Below are 25,039 nucleotides of genomic sequence, written 5' to 3' on the forward strand. Positions count from 1 at the left end.
GAGCGGCTGCGCCTGCGGGTCGTACATGGCGTGCTGGGGGGGTTGGGGCGCGTAAACTGCTTGCAGGGCTCCCTGTGCTCCCGGGACGGCGGCGACCTCGCGGGACCGGCACACAACCGCGTAATGGCCCTTTTTCCCGCAGCTTTTGCAGATAGCTGCGCGGGCCGGGCAGCGCTGTCGGGGGTGTTTCGCCTGACCGCAGAAATAACAGCGGGCGCCCCCGGTGCGACTCGGCGTTTGGACTGCGCAAGCCTGTGGGGTGTCCGGGGGGGGGGGGTAGGGGGTTTGCCGCGACGGGTACGTACGGGGCCCAATGGGCTGCCGCGCGGTCGGGGCCGTAGGCGCGGGTGTTACGCGCGGCCACGTCTAGGGAGGCTGCTAGGGCCCGTGCCTCTGAGAGTCCTAGCGACTCTTTTTCTAGAAGTCTTTGGCGGATTTGGGAGGATTGCATACCTGCCACAAAAGCATCGCGCATTAACATGTCCGTGTGTTCATTTGCGTTCACCGACGGGCAGCTGCAGGCTCGTCCCAAAATCAGCAGCGCGGCGTAGAATTCGCCCATCGATTCTCCGGGAGCTTGCCGCCTCGTCGCGAGCTGGTAGCGAGCGTAGATTTGGTTAACTGGGCGAACGTATAGACTTTTCAGTGCTGCGAACGCCGTCTGGAAATCGTCCGAGTCTTCGATGAGGGAGAAAATCTCTGTGCTCACCCTCGAGTGCAGGACCTGCAGTTTTTGGTCTTCTGAGACTCGGCCGGTGGTCGTTCTGAGGTAGGCCTCGAAGCAAGTCTGCCAGTTCTTGAAGGCTGCTGCCGCGTTCACTGCGTGGAGGCTGATCCTCAGGCACTCCGGAATGATCCTGAGCTCCATAGTCCTTTTTAGGCACGCTTAATAAATTGTAGCGCACAAAGACTCCGTGAGACGAATAGAGTGAAGTCGATGAGGCTTTATTAAGCGTGTCTGTTCCCCCGCAGCTCGATAGTAAACTGGCCTGCGGGGGAAGACTCTGGCTTCTTATACTCCGCCTTCAGGGCGGAGCTTGAGGTCAACGGCCAACCAGGACCCGGGATCTGTCAGCCAATGACATTAGGGCTTCCAGTCCCACATGAACCCCAATACATACTATCACATACACTACAGGACTCTGTTCCCAATTACGTAGATTGTGCACTAAGTGTTCCCACCGGAACTGAATAGCCTGTGATTTGCGTTTCTTTTGGGGGAGCTATTCGTTTCGCGATTCAGGAAATGCAAATGGGTCAGCGCACTGCCGCCATGGATTGGAAGCAATTCCCGACCCAGCAGGTGGTGTAACCGATGGAGCGGGAATTAGTGCAAAAGAGCCTAACAGCTGGAACTGTTTTTAAGTGCTCCGTTCACCATGCACTCAATTGCAGCCACAGGGATGGCTCAGAGAAGAATACCCGCCCCCACCCCCTATTTTGGGAGTCCGAGGCGGACCCACTGCTCAATGCTAATGAGGAGAGGAGGGACACCCTCTTCCTCAGAATAGGTCACAGACTCAGGTTGTCCCCCTGAATAACACCTGGGAGGTGGTGACAGGCAGTCAGTGCTGCCAGCCTCACCTGGAGGAGGCACCTCGTGATCCTAAGGGGTAGGTATTACTGGTGAGGCCACTGCCCGGAGCAGAGCAGAGTATCAGGGAGGGATCCTGTTGGAGGGAGTCTTTTCTCGACCGCATAGAGTTGTAAAAGTTGCGTTTATTCGGAATTGCTGTGTGCACACAGGAGAGGCAAGTTCCGCTGCTACCCTTAGCTCTGATCATAGTCAGAATTACACGCATATATATTTAAGGTTCTTTTGGATTTACAAGTAGGCATTGATGTCATCAATTCAGTCGGAATAATACAAGGTGATCAGTGTGCATATTTTCTGGTCCCTTTAATAGGAAAACGATCAGCTAATACAATGCTTCTTTACAATCTCCTGGATTCTGTTCAACATATTTCCTTTACCCTGAACTTCTGGATGGGGTGTTAATGTGTTTATATCCCCTGCACTGGGCTGGACAAATGAATGTCCGACAGACAGGCTGGAGCCACGATTTCTGTGACGTGGGTCCCCTTTCTCATCCTATTGCCCTGTGAGATGATTGAATTATCTCCGGTGCAGGTGACCTTTCTTTAAGGTCCAACATTTTAACCCCTTGCCTGCTGGTTTTTCTCTTGACCTGTGCTGTTATAATACGTGAGACACCTTTATTATTACTTGTATTAATTCTGACACACGTCAATTTCTTACGCTAACACTTCCAAAGACCAGGGTGCAGGTGTCTTTTGTTTGGGTGAGCTCTGCTAATCCCATGCTTCCTCTGTAGCGGGACAGCGCTTCTGAAGAATAACAACACCTGGTGGGTCAGTGATTGCATTTTGCCACGCTCATCCACTTGATGATACCGCTCGTGTATGAGGGTTTCCAGAGAGGCGGCCTGGGTGGGCTCCCATTCCACCAAAGGCTCTCTGAGTATTTAGAGGACAAAGTGTGAGCATCCAGGAGCTGTAAGTGACCACCAGAGGGGTGTATTTAAATCTACATACTGCAGCAATGGCGGTCTGAGCCAGGCAAATTCAATAACACCGTCATTGAGGGACTGGAGCATGGCAACGTAATAGGCCGTGGAGGCGAAAGAGATATTTTCGCACTGGCTCCGCTGTTTCAATACCTACCTCGCCGCCTCCTTCTCGCCTTCCGTCACCGACGAACAGAAGCAGAGTCTCCTCCGCGCACGGGTGAGCCATCGAATCTCTCTTGAACTCGAGGAAGCCTCCACCTACGCAGACACCCTCGCGATGCTAGAGCACCTCTACGTAAGGCCCGTGAATGTGATATACGCGCGGCATCTCCTCACCGCCAGCGTCCCGGGGAAATCGCTGGAAGAGTACCTACGTGACTTCAAAGTCCTTGCACGAAGCTGCAATTACCAGGCCGTTACGGCCACTCAACATATGGACCTCGCCATCCAGGACACCTACGGGCTGAAGTCAGGTCCAACTACGTGAGACAGCGCCTACTCGAAAAAGGTGCCCTAGACCTGGAAGAGACGGTAAAATTAGCCTCCTCTCTGGTAGCGTTCCAAAGCTTTAACGCGTTCCCGTCCGATCACGCATCCCCCTCGTGGACCCCCAACCAAAGAATACCCCAGGTCTGTGCCGTGCAGCTGCCTGCCCACCATGGGGGGCTACCCTGTTATTTCTGCGGCCAGCCTCAACACCCCCGGCACGCTGCCCGGCCCGGAACGCGAACTGCAGCGACTGCGGGAGAAAAGGACATTTCGCTAAAGTTTGCCTGGCCAGGTCCAAAAACTCTAAATCGCAGGACCAATACTCAGACTCACAGGCCCACAGATCCCGCAGTGTGGCAGCATGCCTGCCGGCTCCGCCCCCCCCCCCCCCCCCGGACGCGTCATCGGCCTTGTGTTGTCCGTGGGGGAAACAATCTTCCAGCCCGCACAGCACGTGTGACTCACGGGGGCCGCCATCTTGGTCATCCTCGCCCACGCGGCCCGCCACGTGCGATTCATGGGGGCCACCATCTTGGATGCCATCTTCCTCACCGTCCGACACGTGCGACCGACGGGGGCCGCCATCTGCAACGCTGACCGACACGTGCGACCAACCGGGACAGCCATCTTGGGACCGCCACAGCACCTCCGACCACGCCAGCTACCCGCAACACAGTGCGGTCACCCTTGACCAGTCGCGACCCAAACACCTCCGGAGCTCTATGATGACCGTCTGGGTAAACGAACACGAAACGCCCTGCCTCTTCGACTCCGGGAGCACGGAGAGCTTCATTCATCAAGACATTGTAGGCGCTGCTCGCTCCCAATCTTCCCGGTGCATCAAACCATCTCCCTCGTCACCGGGTCGCACTCGGTGCTGGTCCGGGGAAGCACTACTGCAACCCTCGCAATACAGGGTGCCGAGTACGCCAACTTTAAATTACATGTACTCCCCGACCTCTGCGCTCCTCTCCTATTGGGACAGAATTTCCAATGTAACCTCAAGAGCCTAACCCTGAAGTTCGGCGGGCCCCTACCCCCACTCACCGTAAGTAGCCTCGTGACCCTGAAGGTCGACTCTTTCCCGCTCTTCGCAAATCTCACCGCCGACTGCAAACCAGTCGCCACCAGAAGTAGGCGGTACAGCATCCAGGATAGGACTTTTATCAGGTCAGAGGTCCAGCGACTCTTGCGGGAGGGAGTCATCGAGGCCAGCAATAGCCCCTGGAGAGCCCAGGTGGTGGTCGTCAGCACCGGGGAAAAGAACCGGATGGTTGTACATTACAGCCAAACCATAAACTGGTACAAGCACCTCAATGCATACCCCTTTCCCCGGATCGCAGACATGATTAATCAGATCGCTCACTACTGGGTGTCCTCCACAGTGGATCTGAAGTCTGCGTACCACCAGCTCCCAATCTGCCCAGGCGACTGCCACTACACGGCTTTTGAGGCAGACGGCTGCCTCTTCCACTTCCTCCGGGTCCCCTTGGCGTCACGAACAGGATATCGGTCTTCCAAAGAACGATGGACCGAATGGTGGACCAGTACGGGCCACATTTCCGTACTTGGACAACGTCAACATCTGAGGCCATGATCAGCAGGACCACGATGCCAATCTCCAGAGATTTCTCCAAACCACCCGAATCCTTAACCTCACTTTCAACAAGGAGAAATGCGTTTTCCGCACAACCAGACCAGCCATCTTCGGCTACGTCGTGGAGAACAGGGTTCTAGGACCCGACCCCGACCGTATGCGCCCCCTCGTGCAACTCCCCCTTCCCCACTGTCCCAAGGCCCTGAAAAGGTGCCTCGGGTTCTTTTCATATTACGCCCAGTGGGTCCCCAACTTTGCGGACAAAGCCCGCCCACTAATCAAGGCCACCATCTTCCCACTGGCGGCTGAGGCCCGCCAGGCCTTCAGCTGCATCAAGGCGGACATCGTCAAAGCCGCGATGTGCGCAGTGGACATATCCATCCTCTGCCAGTTAGAGAGCGACGCATCAGAGGTCGCTCTCGCCGCTACCCTCAATCAGGCAGGCAGGCCAGTAGCGTTTCTTTTCCACGAACCCTCACCACCTCCGAAATTCGACACTCCTCAGTTGAAAAGGAAGCCCAAGCCATCATGGAAGCCGTGCGGCACTGGAGGCACTACCTCGCTGGTAGCAGGTTTACCCTCGTCACCGACCAACGATCGGTAGCCTTCATGTTCGATAATACGCTGCGGGGCAAGATCAAGAACGATAAGATCTTGAGGTGGAAGATCGAACTCTCCACCTATAATTATGATATAGTATATCGTCCTGGGAAGTTCAACGAACCCCCAGATGCCCTGTCCCGCGGCACATGCGCCAGCGCGCAAGATGACCGACTACGTACTATCCATGATGACCTCTGCCACCCGGGGGTCACCCGACTTCTCCACTACATCAAGGCTCGCAACCTGCCCTACTCCACTGAGGAGGTCAGAGCCATGACCAGGGGTTGCCAAATCTGTGCGGAGTGTAAGCCGCACTTCTATCGACCGGATAAGGCCCACCTGCTAAAGGCATCCCGGCCCTTTGAGCGCCTCAGTATCGATTTCAAAGGGCCCCACCCCTCCAACAACCGCAACACGTATTTCTTCAACATCATCATCTCCTTTGCAATCCCTTGCCCCAACATGACTGCGGCCACCGTCATTAAAGCCCTACATAGTGTCTTCACCCTGTTTGGTTTCCCCACATACGTTCACAGTGACCGGGGCTCGTCATTCATGAGCGACGAACTGCGTCAGTACCTGCTCAGTAAGGGCATCACCTCGAGCAGGACTACCAGTTATAACCCCAGGGGAAACGGGCAGGTGGAGAGGGAGAACGTGATGGTCTAGAAGACCGTCCTCCTGGCCCTGCGGTCTAGGAATCTCCCAGTCCCCCACTGGCAGGAGGTCCTCCCTGACGCACTCCACTCTGAGGTCCCCACTGTGCACGGCCACAAACGAGACCCCTCATGACCGCCTATTTGTTTTCCCCAGGAAATCCACCTCAGGGGCCTCTCTTCCGTCCTGGCTGAAGACACCGGGGCCCGTCCTGCTCTGCAAACATGTCAGGAGCCAGAGGTCTGACCCCCTGGTCGAGAGGGTCCGGCTCCTACACTCCAATCCCCAGTACGCATACATCGAATACCCCGACGGCCGACAGGATACGGTCTCCCTCCGGGACCTGGCACCCGCAGGTTCCACTACCACGCCACCCCATCTTACCCCGCCCAACCTACACTGACCAGCGCCCCAGCCCCCACATGGCACCCGCACCCCGTCCCGCCCGCCATTCCCCCTTCACCGATCCACAGGAATGAAGCCCCAGAAGACACGCTCCCGGAGTCCATGTCTGTGCCCGCACCGGCGACTTCACTACCGATGCCAGCACGGCCGAGTTCGACACCCGGGCCAGCTGCGATACCAGAGCTTCGACGATCACAGCGCACAATCCGTGTGCCAGACTGGCTGAATGTATGAACCCTTCACCCCCACCAGACTTCATTTATTTATCAGAGGGTGAATGTGGTGAATGTATTGCTGTAACAATTCACCATGTACTTATCTGTATTACACTTGCCCATGTGGGCTCCACCTATGGACCATTGTAAGGTATTACCTATGATGTAGCATGTTGGGGCCTGTGTGGGCTCTGCCCCTGGTTCTTCCCCTTGAGGAGAGGTATAAGAGCAGTCGACCTGTAGGCGGCTCCCACTAACAGATCAGTCGCAGGCAGGCATTGTTCTAGTTGATTAAAGCCACAGTTTACTTCTACTCCTGGATTTGTGTGAATTGATGGTCGCATCAACCACAATCTTTTGTTGGCATCCGAGTTGTGTGACTCTCTCTGCTGCACCTATTGCTTTAGGTTTGTAGTCCTAACTACACACACACACACACACACACACACACACAAAGACAAACAAATGACAAAGACAAACAAATGACAAAATACAAGTTGCCAGTAAATCTGAAGGGGAAGAGAAACTTGCCTTTAAAAATACTATTGCCTCTTAAGTCGGGGTGTTAATGTTAATTTATTATTTAGGTACGGGGGGGGGGGGGGGGGTTGCGTTTTTAGATTGTGTTTTGTACTTACCCCTGTTGGGTTCTTTTTTCTTTCTCATTTTGTTATTGATATTTTATGAAAACCTTTAATAAAAATTATTTAAAAAAAATACTATTGCCACTGCCACTAAGAAGAGCATGTAAATAATAAAGTTAATGGTTTGTCCTGATGGTCATGTATATATTAATCTATTGAACAGTGCCAACATGCAGTAAATCACTCACGATCCCAGGCCGGTTATACCCTGTGTGCAGATTACGTTTTATTGACATTCATACAATTGTTTGGACAAATCCGGTGGAGCAGCCTAGCCAAGATCTGGTGCACTGGCAGTATCAGAGTCTCTGATAGATAGTACAGTGTTGATAAGTTTTGATTAAGGATTGGATTCTAAGATTCTCTAATAAAATCAGATTGAACCAAAAATCCACTCATGTCCTTTGTTCGTCTCATGAGTAATGGCACCTGGGTAAACGAGTTTTAGTATAATCTGGTCAAAGTGTCTAATGTTTCAGACAATACCCCATTACAGAAGACCCCTGCCTAGAATCCCCCATTACAGAATATCCGTGCCTGGAAGCCACCATTAGGAGACTCTTCACTGAGCTCTTGCGATACTAATGATCTAGCCACTGAACTCAGGGTTTTCTTCGCAAAGGTGGGTCTCACACACCCTATTCCATCATTGTCATGTCTTCTATAGGTGGTTTGTTCTTTGCTGAGGTGGAGTCTTCACTGGGGGTGGCTTCCAGGAGTTTTTTCTTATGCTCCCTGTGGTAGTATGTATTGGGGGTCAGGTGGGACTGGAAGCCCTAATGTCATTGGCTGACAGATCCCGGGTCCTGGTTGGCCGTTGACCTCATGCTCCGCCCTGAAGGCGAAGTATAGGAAGCCGGTGCCTTCCCCCGCAGGCCAGTTTACTATCGGGCTGCTGGGGAACAGACACGCTTAATAAAGCCTCATCGACTTCACTCTATTCGTCTCACGGAGTCTTTGTGCGCCACAATTTATTAAGCGTGCCTAAAAAGGACTATGGAGCTCAGGATCATTCCAGAATGCCTGAGGATTAGCCCCCACGCAGTGAATGCGGCAGCAGCCTTCAAACACTGGCAGACTTGCTTCGAGGCCTACATCAGATCGACCACAGGCCGAGTCTCAGACGAACAAAAACTGCAGGTCCTGCACTCGAGGGTGAGCACGAAGATTTTCACCCTCATTGAAGACACCGACGATTTCCATACGGCGTTCGCAGCACTGAGAAATCTCTACGTTCGCCCAGTTAACCAAATCTACGCTCGCTACCAGCTCGCGACGAGACGGCAAGCTCCCGGAGAATCGATGGACGAGTTCTACGCCGCGCTGCTGATTTTGGGACGAGCCTGCAGCTACCCGTCGGTGAATGCAAACGAACATACGGACATGTTAATCCGCGACGCTTTTGTGGCAGGTATGCAATCCTCCCAAATCCGCCAAAGACTTCTAGAAAAAGAGTCGCTAGGACTCTGAGGCACGGGCCCTAGCAGCCTCCCTAGTCGTCGCCGCGCGTAATACCCGCGCCTACGGCCCCGACCGCGCGGCAGCCCATTGGGCCCCGTACGTACCCGTCGCGGCAAACCCCCTACCACCCCCCCGGACACCCCACAGGCTTGCGCAGTCCAAACGCCGAGTCGCACCGGGGGCCAGGCGAAACAACCCCGACAGCGCTGCCCGGCCCGCGCAGCCATCTGCAAAAGCTGCGGGAAAAAGGGCCACTATGCGGTGGTGTGCCGATCCCGCAAGGTCGCCGCCGTCCCGGGGCCACAGGGAGCCCTACAAGCAGTCTATGCCTCTCAACCCCGCCAGCACGCCATGTGCGACCCGCAGACACCGCCATTTTGGGTCCCGACCACCGCGGCCCCGGGAGAACTGGGAGCCCTGCACGCCGCCTACGCTCCCCAACCCCCCTCCCCACAGTCCATGTACTACCCGCTGCCGGCGCTCCCGATTTGGGTGCCGGCCAACACTCTCCACGGAGAGGAAGGGGTTTTTCGCGTCCCGAACGCCACCCTCACCCCCGTCCCGCGCCCCACGCCTGACCTGCCGGCGCCACCTACCTGGACCCCGACCACCGCTGTCCCCGGCAAGGGAGCTCTGCACGGTCCCAGCGCTCGCGGCCCCACGCCGGACCCGCCGGCGCCACCTAACTGGACCCCAACCACCGCTGTCCCCGGTGAGGGAGCTCCTCGCGCTCGCGGCCCCACGCCTGACCCGCCGGCGCCGCCGACTTGGGCCCCGACCACCGCTGTCCCCGGCGAGGGAGCTCCACGCGGTCCTAGCGCCCGCGGCCCTGGGCTCGCAGTGAAGGAACTCCGCGCGGTCCTAGCGCCTGCGGGCCTGGCGCTCGCAGTGTAGGAACTCCGCGCTCCCAGACCCCCCAGCACACCATGTGCGACCCGCAGATGCCACCATTTCGGGTCCTGACCACCACGAGGGGAGGAGGGGCGCCGCCATCTTGGACCGCCCCCGACCTGTACGACGCATGGGGCGGCCATTTTGTCCACCCCCGACGCCATCTTGTGACCCCCTCAGCCACGTGCGATGTATGGGGGCGGCCGTTTTGTCCATCCCCGACGCCATCTTGGACGGCAACAACGGACCCCACCCCACTACTACAACCACGGCTCGCTTCGGTTACGCTCGGCCCCGGACTCTCCAGACGACGACGACAACGGTCCTAATTAACGGCCACGAGACGCCATGCCTAGTCGACTCCGGGAGCACGGAAAGTTTTATACATCCTGACACGGTAAGACGCTGTTCCTTAACTACCTACCCCAGCGCACAAAAGATTTGCCTAGCTGCAGGATCCCACTCCGTACAGATCCAGGGATTCTGCATAGTTACCCTAACGGTACAGGGGAGGGAATTCAAAAACTACAAACTTAACTTCCTTCCCCAACTCTGTGCCCCAACCTTGCTGGGCTTAGATTTCCAATGTAACCTACAGAGCCTTACGTTTAAATTCGGCGGCCCCATACCCCCACTCACTATCTGCAGCCTCGCCACCCTCAAGGTGTAACCCCCGTCCTTGTTTGCGAACCTCACCCCGGATTGCAAACCCGTCGCCACTAGGAGCAGACGGTACAGCGCCCAGGACCGGACCTTCATTCGCTCCGAAGTCCAGCGGCTACTAAAGGAGGGCATAATCCAGGCCAGCAATACTCCCTGGAGAACGCAGGTGGTAGTAGTGAAGACAGGGGAGAAACAAAGGATGGTCATTGACTATAGCCAGACCATCAACAGGTACACACAACTAGACGCGTACCCTCTCCCCCGCAAATCCGACATGGTCAATCGGATTGCCCAGTATAAAGTCTTCTCCACCGTGGACCTCAAGTCCGCCTACCATCAGCTCCCCATCCGCCCAAGTGACCGCAAGTACACAGCCTTCGAGGCAGACGGGCGATTATACCATTTCCTACGGGTCCCTTTTGGCGTCACAAACGGGGTCTCGGTCTTCCAACGGGAGATGGACCGAATGGTTGATCAACATGGGTTGCGGGCCACGTTCCCGTACCTCGACAAAGTAACCATCTGCGGCCACGATCAGCAGGACCACGACGCCAACCTCCAAAAATTCCTCCAGACCGCCAAAGCCTTGAACCTCACGTACAACGAGGACAAGTGCGTTTTTAGCACCGATCGGCTAGCCATTCTGGGCTACATAGTGCGCAATGGGATAATAGGCCCCGACCCCGAACGTATGCAATCATGGAATTTCCCCTCCCGCACTGCCCAAAAGCCCTGAAACGCTGCCTGGGGTTCTTTTCGTACTACGCCCAGTGGGTCCCCCAGTACGCAGTCAAGGCCCGCCCCCTAATACAGACCACGACCTTCCCTCTGTCGACAGAGGCTTGCCAGGCCTTCAGCCGCATCAAAGCGGACATCGCAAAGGCCACGATGCGCGCCATCGACGAGTCCCTCCCCTTCCAGGTCGAGAGCGACGCCTCCGACGTAGCTCTAGCGGCTACCCTTAACCAAGCGGGTAGACCCGTGGCCTTCTTCTCCCGAACCCTCCACGCCTCAGAAATCCGCCACTCCTCAGTGGAAAAGGAAGCCCAAGCCATAGTGGAAGCTGTGCGACATTGGAGGCATTACCTGGCCGGCAGGAGATTCACTCTCCTCACTGACCAACGGTCGGTAGCCTTCATGTTCGATAATGCACAGCGGGGCAAGATTAAAAATGACAAGATCTTAAGGTGGAGGATCGAGCTCTCCACCTTCAACTATGAGATCTTGTACCGGCCCGGAAAGCTGAACGAGCCGTCCGATGCCCTATCCCGCGGCACATGTGCCAACGCACAAATTAACCGCCTCCAAACCCTCCACGAGGACCTCTGCCACCCGGGGGTCACTCGGTTTTACCACTTCATCAAGTCCCGCAATCTCCCATACTCTTTAGAGGAGGACCGTACAGTCACAAGGGACTGCCACTTCTGCGCAGAATGCAAACCGCATTTTTTCAGGCCAGATGGAGCGCACCTGATTAAGGCTTCCCGCCCCTTTGAACGCCTCAGTCTCGATTTCAAAGGGCCCCTCCCCTCCACCGACCGCAACGCGTATTTCCTTAATGTAGTGGTCGAATACTCCCGCTTCCCTTTTGCCATTCCCTGCTCCGACATGACCGCGGCCACAGTCATTAAAGCCCTGAACAGCATCTTCGCTGTTCGGTTACCCCGCATACGTCCACAGCGACAGGGGGTCCTCTTTCATGAGTGACGAGCTGCGCCAGTTCCTGCTCAGCAAGGGCATAGCCTCAAGCAGGACGACCAGCTACAACCCCCGGGGGAACGGGCAAGTAGAAAGGGAGAACGGCACGGTCTGGAAGGCTGTCCTACTGGCCCTACGGTCCAGGGATCTCCCAGTTTCACGGTGGCAGGAGGTCCTCACGGACGCTCTCCATTCCATCCGGTCGTTATTATGTACAAGCACTGATCAAATGCCTCACGAGCGTCTCCTTGTCTTCCCTAGGAGGTCCTCCTCTGGAACGTCGCTGCCGACCTGGCTGGCGGCCCCAGGACCCATCCTGCTCCGAAAGCACGTGCGGGCACATAAGGCGGACCCGTTGGTCGAAAGGGTTCACCTCCTCAACGCAAACCCCCAGTACGCCTACGTGGAGTACCCCGACGGCCGACAGGACACTGTCTCCCTGCGGGATCTGGCGCCCGCCGGCACCACGCACACCCCCCCGACACCATCAACCCAACCGCCCCCCTTCCTGCCACCGCCGCACCCCGTGACCTCCCCCTTCCCAGGAGGATCAGTCCCCCTCCCCTTTGCACCGACAGCTGAAACCGTGCGGCTCCCGGAGGCGACAACACTGGTACAAGCACCACCACCACCGCCGGGGCCGAGGCGATCGACACGGACGACCAGACCGCCCGACCGACTCGTGGCGTCGATGTAAAACAAAGATGGACTGTCCAATGAACATTTTGTTTTTCCTATACCCTCTGTAAATAGTTGTAACAGGACGATACTGTCCAATACTGTACTACCATGTAACTGTTCTATCCTCCCAGGACCAGCCCTGTAAACCCTTACCACCATACGAAGCATCACCCCGCCGGGTTCATTTTTGACAAGGGGTGAATGTGGTAGTATGTATTGGGGGTCATGTGGGACTGGAAGCCCTAATGTCATTGGCTGACAGATCCCGGGTCCTGGTTGGCCGTTGACCTCATACTTCGCCTTCAGGGCGGAGCATAAGAAGCCGGTGCCTTCCCCCGCAGGCCAGTTTACTATCGGGCTGCTGGGGAACAGACACGCTTAATAAAGCCTCATCGACTTCACTCTATTCGTCTCACGGAGTCTTTGTGCGCCACACTCCCTCCCTTCTCTCTTTCGTGCTTTTTTTCTGGAAAGTTCTCTGGCTCTCAGCCAATGAGATTACTGGGGGGGGGGTTTGCGGAGGGTCATAGCACCCAATGGGATTGCTGATTCCATATATGGAAGACTCCTGGAGCCCCCTGAGGTGCAAGAAACGCATGTAACCTTTTCCAATACAGGAACTCGGGTGCCGGTGAGTCTGGCCGATGCTGGCCAATACACAAAATAATGTCCTTATTTGGTAACGGTTGAACACCTCCGATCCCAGCTTCCCTTGCTCTTGCTCGCCTCTCACCAGTGTCTGTTTACTTGGCCTGTCCAAATTCCCATCAGGCCTGGCAGTTGTTTAATTTAGATTGTCCAATTCTGTATCAGGCCTAGCCTTTCAGACCGTTCAACCATCTGGCCACAGTGGGCTTTCAAGCAAGGATCTCTGGAATGGGGGCATCCAGTCAGGGGCCTCTCTTGTGGAGGGATCTCTGGTGGGGTCTCTCTTATGGAGGTCTCTTGGGGGGGGGGGGGGGGGTTTCGTGTAACCCTCGTATTGTAGGAGGGGTGTGGGGTGGCTGACGGAATTGTATTGTGATGGGGGGCCCAGACGTCGGGCCTTACTCTCATGGCTGCCCACACAAAATGGCGGCGTGAAAGCAGAATGTGCGACCAAATCCCTTGCAATCCCCACCATGCATAAATTTGCATGGTATGGGATAGTGAATCGCCTCTGATTTGCGCTTCAAGCTTGAACACAAATCAGAGGTGATTCATTTCCCGTGGGAGAAGAGAACCCACCCAAACGGAGAATTCTGGCCAGTATTTCTTTATTGCCATTTAAACACATCTTGGGCGGCATTCTCCATTTGAGAAACAAAGGGCTGGATTCTCCGATTTTGAGGCTATGCCAGCCAGTGTGGGAACGGTGGCATTTAAGCCCGAAGCTATTGGCCACGGGTCAGGATGTCCAAGGCCTGTGGCACTCTGTGCAGGCAGTGGCGAAGGCTCAGTACAGTGCAGGCTATGTACCAGGGCCGCCTGGACATTGAGGTGCTGCTCCTGAGCTTGGCTCAATCACAATGGGATATGGCTGAGGGCATTGTCGTCATTGCCACCCGCTGGCTGACCTGCACCAGTCCTGGAGGAAGGTGGCACAGTCACTTGGTGATGTGGCACAGTCCCAGAGGGAGGTGGCCCAAGTCCTGTGCTCAATGACCGTGAGCATGGTGACCCTGGTGAAGACGAGAGCGGGCATCCAGGACTGGCACCGTCGGGTGGTGGGGGAGCCCCAGGAGTTCACTCCTGTCCCATGGAGTAGCCCGGTGGCCATCGGTCACCCTGAGGGAGGAGGCGGTGATGGGGCCTGTGCCTGCGACTTCCGCAGGGGAGGTGCCGGAACACCACAGTGCCTCAGACTCTCCCCCGCCCCCTCCTGTCCCTGCCGCATCCGATGGGCAGCGGGCAGAACAGGGTTTCACCATGCCACATGGGACACCCAAGCAACTGCTGGGCCCATCCAGGCCTGGTTGCTCCAGAAGGCAGCGAGCAAAAGGGACCCATGTCACAGAGCGTGATTCGCAGCAGGCCGCCTCCACTCCCGATGTACCGCCTGGGGATCCACCTGGCTTTTTTATAATCAAGTTCACTGATTATTTTTTTTTTTTTTTTCAGTCAAAACTAAGTTTTAAAGGAAAACGAGTATACATTAGTATTGTGCAATCATGATGTTTAAAAAACAAGAGGTGGGATTCTCCGTTTATTGACACTGAAATTCCAAAACACGATTAGATGGAGAATAGGTTCCGACACCAAAATTGTGGCGGGCGTCGATTTGATGCCAAATCGTGATTCTCCGTCACATCAACAGCGACGTCGTACAGGAATTCATGTACAGTGAACACCGTTTGCATACCATTAGCGGGCCTGACCCGGTTTTCTCCGGGGCCTCTGCGATTCTCCTCTTCCGATGGGCCAAGTTCCCGATGGCATGGTTCACTTGTGCTTTTAAAGATCATGAAACCGGCATGGTGGCTGATGAGGGAGAGAGAGAGAGAGAGGAGTTGGGCACGGAGAGGAGCAACTGTGGGCTGCCGGGCCGGACACTAGTGAGCTGGCTGCGGTGTGGGGGGGGTGGTGACGGGGGAAAACAGGCCGAGCTGCCAGGGTGACCCCCCCCTCCACGGGACTGGGACGATGTCCAATCACGGTTTCCCATTACCTTGGCCATCTTGCTGCACACCCCACTGGCCACCTACTTCAGCCCCTGGTTCTGCAGAGTGACACCGACAGTGTGGGTGCCCCACCCTGCTCCAAACCTCCCACCCCCATCCCTGCACCTAGTCACACACACCCCTCCCACCCAGCCGTCACCCGCCTGCGGTCCACCCAGGGCAACACCCACACTAGCCCCTACAGGGGCTGCGGTGTATAACCCTGGTGTGTGCAGCGCCAGCCAATGGTACCCCTGCCATCACGGAAGGCCACCAGGGCCAGAGGCCCCATAGTGCCGGCCACCGATGGAGCCAGGGGTGTGGGGGAGGAGGGACGTGCGGGGGCAGAGGCGCAGTGCCAACTGGGGCCACCATGTAGCCCGGTGGACCTGGTCAGGCAGGGGGTATGCACCATATTAACGTATCGGTCTTTCACGCCCTGCAGACAATGGATATTGGAATTCAACCAGCAATTATGGTCTTCCTGCTGGTTGCCGCAGCACTTGTGGCTGTACCAGCGAGTGCTGCTTGAGGAGGAGGAAGCTGCAGCAGCGGAGCATTCAGCAGCGGAGCGTGCAGCAGCAGAGCATGCAGCAGCAGAGCATGCAGCAGCAGAGGAACAGGTGGCAGCCACCCAGGATGGAAAGCCTGCTGGCCAAGGAGGAGCAGGTGCCAAGGAGGTGCCACATGAGGTCTCGTGTACCAACATTGCCTGTTATTTGAGGAGCTGCCGGACCAAACATGCTGTCGAGACTCCGGCTGAGCAGAGAGACAGTGCGACACATCTGCCAAATGATGGCATTCCTGGCACTGAGGATGTATGGGGGTGGACACCCGCTCCCGGTGGCTTTCAAGGTGACAGTTGCCTTGAACGTTTACGGCAGGCATTGTCAAAGTTGGTGGCTCACAGACGGGTCACAGAGCAGTCTGTTGCGTTGCTCCCGATTGCGCAAATCCACGCGCAACAGCCGGCTTTTAATAATGCCGGCTGCAAGCGGCCTTCAAAATGGCCACGAACATATTTTAAAAATGCGGCCCCACTGCGCATACGTGCCCGCTCATCGGTGCGCATGCGCAGAGTTTTGCGCATGCGCACAGATGAGCAGGCACGCATGAGAAGTGCGGCCGCATTTTTTAAAAATCTGGTCGTAGCCTTTTTGAAGACCACAGCAGCCAGCATTGTTAAAAGCCTGTTTTGGGCCAGATTTAGAGAACCCCAAAGTGTATCATGGAGTTCACCTGACCCACAACTTTTAATAGATTGTGGTATGGGGAGCACACGGCCCACTCTACAGGTGTGGTACAGCAGAAATGGAAAAGTATTATTTAAAGCAAAATAATGTTTATTCTATGAACTCAAGTTAACCTTTTTAAAATATACAGTGAACATCTTAGCAACCTTCAATTCAAATACAACCCCCAAAGAATACAACACTAAGTAATCCTTAATAACTTCCCAAAGAACAGCCAGAAGACAAAAGAAACACCTTTTAACAGAAGCACATTAGGTTTATAATTCTGAATTCACTAAATGATCAAGAGATAGTCTTTTCATGGCATGGCAAAGAGATCAACAGTACACTTGCTCTGTCGGTCTTCAGTTCCAACACTGAAAATAAAACTAAAACACACCCTGCAGCAAACAGCCTAAAATGAAAGTAAAAAGCTGACAGACAGCCCAACTCCACCCACACTGACATCACTGCAGTAATACGAGCAGCTAAACATTTCTTAAAGCGACATTCTCATGACAAGCAGGCTCCAAAATGTTTGGGGAGAATGATGTGATTGGTTGCATTGTGAACTTTGATGGTGATGTTGCATTGTGAACTTTGATGCTGATGAAGTGGAAGTCTTACTCCAAGAATGGGGAGTGATTCAACGATGGTTTCACCGCAGCTGTAACTTCAACCAAGAGATGTCAACTTTTTAAATCTTGATTTTTAAACATTCCAAAACGAAGTGCCTGCAGGTAGTATTTGGAAGCTTTATCACTTAAATTGATTTTTAAGTGTTTCTTTATTTTTTTACATTTTTAATTGTAATGTTTAGGTGAAACCTCCAATTTCTAGAGGGTGAAAACATTCAGTTTCTGCATTTTTTGTTTCCTGTTAAACTTGATCAAATAACCCCTCCCCCTGAACTTGTAAAAAAAAAAAAAAAGCCGGCTGCTGCGGTGTTGCTCGCGAATATGAGGTCACGTGCTTTGGGCGCGATTGCGATTCCTCCATTTTGTCAGCAGCAATCAAGGCAAGAGAAAATGGTGGGTCGCGAAGATCAGCCAGCATGGGCCGCGAATGTAGGGCGTGTGGCTCACAAAGATTGGCCGGCATAGGTCGCGAAATCCGGCCAACGTGGGTCGCGAAGGTCGGCCGGGTTGGTAAAAATGGGTCCCCGGAAAAACAGTTTGAAAAATACTGGTTTACGCCATGGGGGTCCTTCCAGGCGCTGAGTGGGACCTGTCCGGGATCTCAGATCTCGGTGCACAGGTACATCAATGCCGTCACAGAGGCCCTGTATGCCCAGGTGGCTCAATACATCCACTTCAATGTGGGCCGAGCCCACCATTATGCCCTGGCATTGGGGTTCGCCGCCATCGCCAGGATGTCCCAGGGTAATTGACGGGATGCACGTCCCTCTACGAGCACTTGCAGATGACAGGCTTATCTGCACAAACCGAAAGGGGTTGCACTGAATGAGAGTGCAGCTGATATGGGACCATCAACTGCTTATCATACGCGTCTGCACCCAAAACCCAGGCAGTATGCACGACTCCTTCATCCTGGCACACTCAACGATTCCTGACATGTTTGAGATGCCCCCCGGCTGGGGGTTGGTTCCTGGGTGACGGGTTATCTACTGTGGTAGTGGCTGATGCCGCCTATCCGAAGGCCACAGACCGATGCAGAGACCCGTTACAATGATGCCCATACAGCGACCATGTCCATGATCGAGCGGTGTCGGACTCCCAAAGATGCAGTTCAGGCACCTGCACTGCTCTGGAGTGGCCCTCGAGTAAGATGCTGAGAGGGTCTCCACAACATCGCGCAGCAGAGGGGCAATGTACTGGAGAAGGAATCAGGACATCGGGCCTCCTCCAACGAGGAGTATGTGGGGGAGAGCAAGGATGGGTAGGACATGGGCCCAGACAAGCATGGGAGACCACATGACATGACACGTGCGCCAGGGCCAACACGCACAGGACTCTGATAGCCTCCAGGTTCCCCAACTTTGGGGAGGGGGGGGTGGGGGTGGAGGGAGGGGGACTGGCCTGGAATCAGTCACCGGTGGGGGGCCTCCAGGACAGCCAGGCTCACTATCGGCGGGCGTGTGCGATCTTGGGGGTGCCTATATTGTCCGTGCAAGACCGCAGTGTGGGTTTGCTATGTTGCATGGGGCCACCGCCACAGGCGCGGATCCGCGACCGGAAGAGCAGGGCCTCGTATGGGCAGCCGGAGCTGCGAGGACTACTCCGGGGCCCTGCTAGCTCCCTTCAAAATGGACAATCACTCTGGACTTCTCCACAAAAGTCTAGAGTGATTCCCGCCCGTTTTCTCACAGGTGTGGGACAGGACTGTGGGCTTCTAGGTCTGACAGCGCCAGGTGGCAGGGGAGCCCCAGGGCATAGCTCAGTTTGAACCGCTGTCATCAGGCACAACGAGGGAGGAGGAGTTGATGGGGCCCGTGCCAATGACTCCTGCAAGGGAGGTGCCGAAACACCGCAGCATCTCGGACTACTCTGTCCTGTCCCTGGTGCATCTGGTGGGCAGATCAGGGTGGCACCCTCAGCATCAGCCAGGCCGATCCAGGCCCAGTCGCCCCAGAAGATGCCTGCCAACGGGGACCCAGGCCGCAGGGCAGGAATCTCAGCAGGTCGTCTCCACTCCTGCTGTACTGTCTGGGGAACCGCCTAGGCGTAGTGTTAGGATCCGAAGGCCAAAAATTTAGACACCAGGTAAATTGGCATAGGTGCAGGGCACAATTTCGTTATAGGGGCTAGGGCACAAATCAGTAAATATTTATTCACATTTGTTACCACTGTTACAATCTGCCTCAGTGCTCTGTCAGATGGATATGAGGGGTGGGGTGGGCTGGGCTGGCCGAGGGGAGGGAAGGTGATGGATGGACATTGGGGGTGAATTGACGTACCCTGTAGGTGGCCCGTGCTCCCCACCATTGTTTCTCTCCCCCTCTCCCCGGCCAGCCCAGCCCTGCCCACCCCACCTGTCAGAGCACCAAGGCAGATTGCAACAGTGCTAGCCACTTGTGCTACCGTGCTGCCCACGGAAGGGGTGTGTCATTGGCAGGACCAGAGAGTCTTGCCGGTATGAAGAGCCAGAAGATCTCGCTCCGTCTTTATACCAGAGATAGGTGATGTCCTAATTAACGTTAAATACTCGTGACGGCCTCGCCAGGTCGGCTGTCGGGAAACTCAACATTTCTAGCTCGCTACCACACTTAGATGATTTCTGGTTAGACCGCGCGCTCTGTCTCCCCACAACATATAGCCAGACCAGCTGAGTATTTCCAGCACTTTCCAAGCCGGAGTCTCTGGCCTCCTGCATAATTTTTCTCAGCGGTAGGAGGAGGCCTGCTGTTGGCTGGCGGCAAAATCTTCTTGTCCCGGCTCTATCAGTGGGACTTCTCATTGATTCCATTCCAGTTGCCAAGAAACCCACGGAAGGGTGTGGCAGGACCAGAGAGTCTTGCCAGTATGAAGAGCCAGAAGATCTCGCTCGCTGTCTTTATACCAGAGTAAGGTGATGTCCATGAATTCTAAGGTCAGGAAGTGAAAGAAAGAACTTGTATTTATATATATTTATGTCATGCTTTTCATAACCTCAGGATATCCCAAAGCATTTTAAAGTAGCCAAAATACTTCTTAAAATGTATTCGCTGTTGTAAATTAATGGAAGTAACCAGAAAGCTTCAAAGCTGGAGTAGAATTCTCATGGAAGTAACCGTATTTAAACTGTGACCAAGGTGAAGTAAAAAATTATGACCTTAATTTTTTTGAAAACATATTCAATACCTTGTTGATTCCAAAGTTGTCTTTGATCTTAGAGTATGGCCACAGGTAAATTTGAAGAGATTGATGTTTTGAAATCCGATTAATACTAAACAAAATAATGTAAAGTAATTATGTAGGGAGGAATAAAGGTTAATTTTGTATTTAACTCACTGGAAAAATATATTAAGACTGCTAAACCATTCACCTGTAAATGTTTTCGGTGTCTGAATGCAACTTGCACAGAATTATTAGACTATCACGGAGCATATTTTTTCACAGTTATAGTAACAAATTTAAAATGAATTTTGTTTTTTAACATATCACATGCAGGAAATCAAGATAAATTGCATACGAATTGCCAAAAAAGGTAAGGTCATTGCTTTCTTGTGCTGCAATGTCATTTTATTCATGTGCCTGTGTGTTGTTGCTGAATGTTGCTTTAGCAGTTACATTTATTTCATTGTATTAAAGTAAAATTCTCTTCATATAGAAACTGAGGACGTGATTCTCCCCAAGTCCCCTTGTGAGCGCGTTAAGCCGCGTGTCTCCTGGTGCTCGGGACGCCATTTAAAAATGGCATCCTGATCTCTCGCTACAATGGAGAGTCCCGGCGAGCGAAGCTCCCAACTGTACAAAACAGGGCTATTTGCGGCCTTGGCCGCAAGTTCCCCGTTCAGGCCCCTTATTCAATGAGAGTCACATTGAATAGCCATGTGTCTTTCAGCTCTGAGCGCCAGGAAACAAGTGGTTAAACACGCTCTCTTGGGGACCTTGTTCCCTTTGGGGAGAATCGCGTCCTATGTATTACATGTGTCTTAATTGCAGTGGAGATATTTGAAGGAAAACAAAATAGCTTTCCCTTTGTAATTTATAAAGCATCAACAAAACAGCAGGGGAGGAATCAGGAGTGGATGTACAAAATAACACACAACCTTATTGAGAATGGCAGCACAAGATTGAGAGTGCATATGGTCTGTTGCTACTTCTAAATCTTACATTCGTATGAATGCCTGGGACAAACATTTCTCCCTCAGCTTTAGTCCATAAGTTCAGCCCCTCTGCTACCGAATCTGAAACCACCATATGGATGTAATTGCACAAGTTAAAATGAGAGGGAGGAACTATTGCTCATAGCTTGTGCAGAAGAATCATGGTGCAGGACAGACAGAATTTACTTCAGAAGCCCAGAAAGTGGTGAACCTACTACCCACCTATGCCATTGATCCTGCCCACAGGATTTGGGTCAAAGTCAACAACCAGGCAGACAGGACAAGTGGAGTCGGAGTAGAATTGCCAGGCCTATATATCCAATTAATCATTTGTTGTATTAAATTGCTCTCAAGTGATTCAATAATAGGTCAGAAAAGGTAAGAGTTTAAAAGACCCTTTTTCCTGCTTAATTGGCCATTAATATTGCATTTTACAATAGCTACTATTGTCTAACCAATGAGTACTAATCTCGTGTAAGTTCAAGCAAATTCAATGATGGCATAGGGGACTTCAAATTTGTATTTCAGCCTCTCCTCTAATCCAGAATTGACACTGCTGCACAGCCGGAATTCTCCAGCCATTTGCTGCCGGCGGGATTCTCTGGTGCCGCCGGCAGTGCACCCAATCTGCAGTTTTCCTGGATGCGTGGGATGACTTCAATTGAAATCCCATTATCAGTGGTGGGAGCTGAGGATCCTGCTGCCAGAAAACGGTGTGCCACCTCCAGTCACTGGGAAACATGCAGCTGGGAGGCAGGAGAATCAAATGAAACTCAGTCGACGGGCAGTTAGCTTGATATTCAATAAAAACAATTCTACTTTGTTGTCCATGTTTTTCCCTTTTCCTGTTGGGCCAGCAGCTGCCGACAAGAAACATTCTGCTGAAACAGGTTTGATCCTGGGAATCTGTGTTGGAATTCTGTCAGTGTTCATCCTTGGGGCCATCTTTGTGTTTTTCAAAAAAAGGTAAGAATTTTCTTTGTCAGGGTTGACCGTCCAGTATGTCTCAGTCATACCATAAATTGACATGTTTTCACAATGTAATATTTTGGTGTCAGTGTCTACTCAAAATTCAATAGATTGAATAATAATCTAACATTGCTAATGCAACTGATGTTTTCCAGTAAACTCAACACTAAGCCCTATTGGCAGTAGCAATCACGTAGAATAAAAGCTTGCATTATACAGTATCTTTCACAATCCCAGGATGTCCTAAAGTACTTCACACCCAAGTAATTTTGAAGCATACGCACTAGTACAATGTAAAAAGCCAATGGCTTTTCCGAGTATTTTGATTGGTCGGTGGGAACAAAATCAACTGTTATTGATCCATGTGAACAGCTCCTGGAACTTAGTCTTAGTCGCTTCCACTACGAGGAACTGACGAGGCAAAAAAACAAAACAAAAAAAAAAAAAAAAAAAAAAAACAGCCCATTCAATCCTGTCCACAGCCAATGTTCTTGCATCATTTTAGCATCTATTGACCGATTGGAGATCAGTCTGGTGGCAGTTAATCTTGGGCCGCCCCCTTCTACGTCCAGCAAGAGCCCATTGCATGACCCAATGGGTAGGCCATGATGACAAAAGTTGAATGACATGGCCACATTATCAGTTGAGCCGTCTTTTGCAGATGATGGATGAAATGGGATCAACCTGAACCGATTTCAAGAAAAATCCTTCAAAAAAAATTATAGATAGGAGGGGAAGGTTTAACAATTATATCCAGTCATAAAGTTTATAGAGATGACCATGAGATAAGAAATTAAATATGAAGAGTGGAATATATGCATAGAAATATTGTTTTAACATCTTTTGACTGCAGATGGTTAACAATTATACTTGCAGTCACATGTTCCATTATGAAAAAGGAATAATTTAATCACAAGTTAATCTCTTCGATAACTATTAACTTTTTAAAAAGATTTTTATTCAAGATATTTTCCACTTTACAACACATTGTCATGTGAGAGCACCTTTAAGAAATGGATGTTAATCAACTAACTGTAATGGATGTACCTTAAGAAATGGGTGTTTATCAAATAGCTGCAGTGATGTCAGTGTGTGGGTGGAGCGGAGCTGTGACTGCTTTTAATTTCGCTGTGAGTAAAAAGCTGGTGTGTGTATGTTTTAGTTTCGTTTTCTACTGACTGCATTGCTGAAGAAGTGGGAAATGTAAATGGACAGTGGAGTGTCAACTGGCATTAACGAATGCTCCTGTGTTGGAGAATTACAAGAGGCTCTGTGATCGGATTGAACTAAAGTACCTGACCTTAAGGGAAATGCCCAAGCATAGTGAAATGGATGGATCATGCAGAGACCTTCGGAGAGGGATTCCAGTTGCAAGAAGAACTAAAATGGACTCTTATTATACTTGTTTGCATGTTTTGTTCAGTTAAAAAAAAAAGTATATTCACTGTCAATATTTCACAAAGGAAAATGAAAAGTGAAAATTGAAACCATCTTGAAGTTGATGGTTTATTTTTTTCTTCTCGGGGGGGGGGGGGGCGCGGAGGTCTCATGTGAGAGTATCTTTAAGAAATGGATGTTTATCAAATAGCTGCAGTGATGTCAGTGCATGAGCTGAACTGTGACGCCTCTGCTTTTAATTTCGCTTTGAGCAAAAAGTTGGTGTGGGTCTGTGTGTTTTAGTTTCGTTTTCAGAGCTGCAGTGAAAGTAAGCAGACGTGTATGGATATCTCTACAAGCTGAAGAATGTTCATTTGGGTGATTTCATACTAATACCCGTTTCTGTAGAGAATTTAAACTTGCTGTCTTTCTGTAAAAATGATCTTTTGGATTTATAAATGTTAAGAAAGTTACGAAGGGTTACTTAAGAATATTGTACCTGTGGGGATTATTGGTGTTGATGGTTGTTAAGATGTTTACAGTGTGTTTCTAAAGTGTGAACTACATTCATAAATAAACATGGTTTTGTTTTAAAAGTACTTCAGATTTGTTGAATCACACCTGTAGAGTGGGCCCTTGTGCTCCCCATAACCACTAGCTATTCAAAGTGGTGGGTCAGGTGAACTCCATGATACTTCAGGGTTCTCTAAACCCTGGCCATAACAAATTGGGGGCTCGTCCGGGATAAAAGTCTATCTATTGGGTTGGCTTAGTGAACTTAAAGACAGTGAGGGGTGAGCATATTGTGGTTGCTTTTCAGGTGTGGTATTCCAGTTAAAGTAGGGAGTGTGTTGTGGACAATGGGTCTTTCAGAGGCTCTGAAGTTTTTGGGGTTGGAGACAGTCACACGCAGTACCTTATCTAAAAGCCTGTTTTTATTCATTTGGCAAAAACATACCTAAAAGAATACGAAGAGGTACTTACGGAATTAGCTTAGCATTTAAAGTTGCCCGAGATAGTCTGATTCATTAGAACTGGCTAAAATTCAGTTACAGATTAAACAACTGGAACATGAGAAAGAATTAAAGCAGCTTGAATACGCAATGAGGGACAAAGAAAAAGAGAGCGCGGAAAGAGAAAGGGAGCTACAGATCAGGGGAAAAGAAAAAGAGAGAAGAAACAAAGAAAGAGAAAGGGAGGAAAGGGAAAAGAGAGAGTTTGAACTTCAGAAAATGGCCGCGAAATATGACAATCTGTTAAAGTTGGCAAATGTAAAGGGAAACGTACAGTTGGAGGATAGTGATGAGGATAAAGATAAAGATCATCATAGTCAAAGGCTTGGTGGGGATCTATTTAAATATGTCCAAGCATTGCCAAGGTTTGAGGAGAAGGAGGTAGAGGCCTTTTTCATTTCTTTTCAAAAGGTGGCTAAACAAATGAAATGGTCACCGGACATGTGACTATTGCTGATTCAAACAAAGCTGGTAGGTAGGGCTAGTGAAGTGTTTGCATCACTACC

At 52.0% G+C, this 25,039-nt stretch overlaps 1 protein-coding gene across 1 annotated transcript in view; it reads left to right on the plus strand.

Annotated features, from left to right (window-relative positions):
• The window catches only part of LOC140417302 (receptor-type tyrosine-protein phosphatase U-like), a 1,277,635-nt gene that overhangs the window by 772,902 nt on the left and 479,694 nt on the right, over nucleotides 1-25,039 (plus strand). Inside the window, exons 14-15 of the mRNA XM_072501194.1 lie at nucleotides 20,516-20,552; nucleotides 22,035-22,140. Of these exons, the coding sequence (XP_072357295.1) occupies nucleotides 20,516-20,552; nucleotides 22,035-22,140 (143 nt within the window). The remainder of the gene's footprint in view (nucleotides 1-20,515; nucleotides 20,553-22,034; nucleotides 22,141-25,039) is intronic.

Source organism: Scyliorhinus torazame, chromosome 1 (genome assembly GCF_047496885.1).
Source record: "Scyliorhinus torazame isolate Kashiwa2021f chromosome 1, sScyTor2.1, whole genome shotgun sequence".
NCBI lineage: Eukaryota > Metazoa > Chordata > Chondrichthyes > Carcharhiniformes > Scyliorhinidae > Scyliorhinus > Scyliorhinus torazame.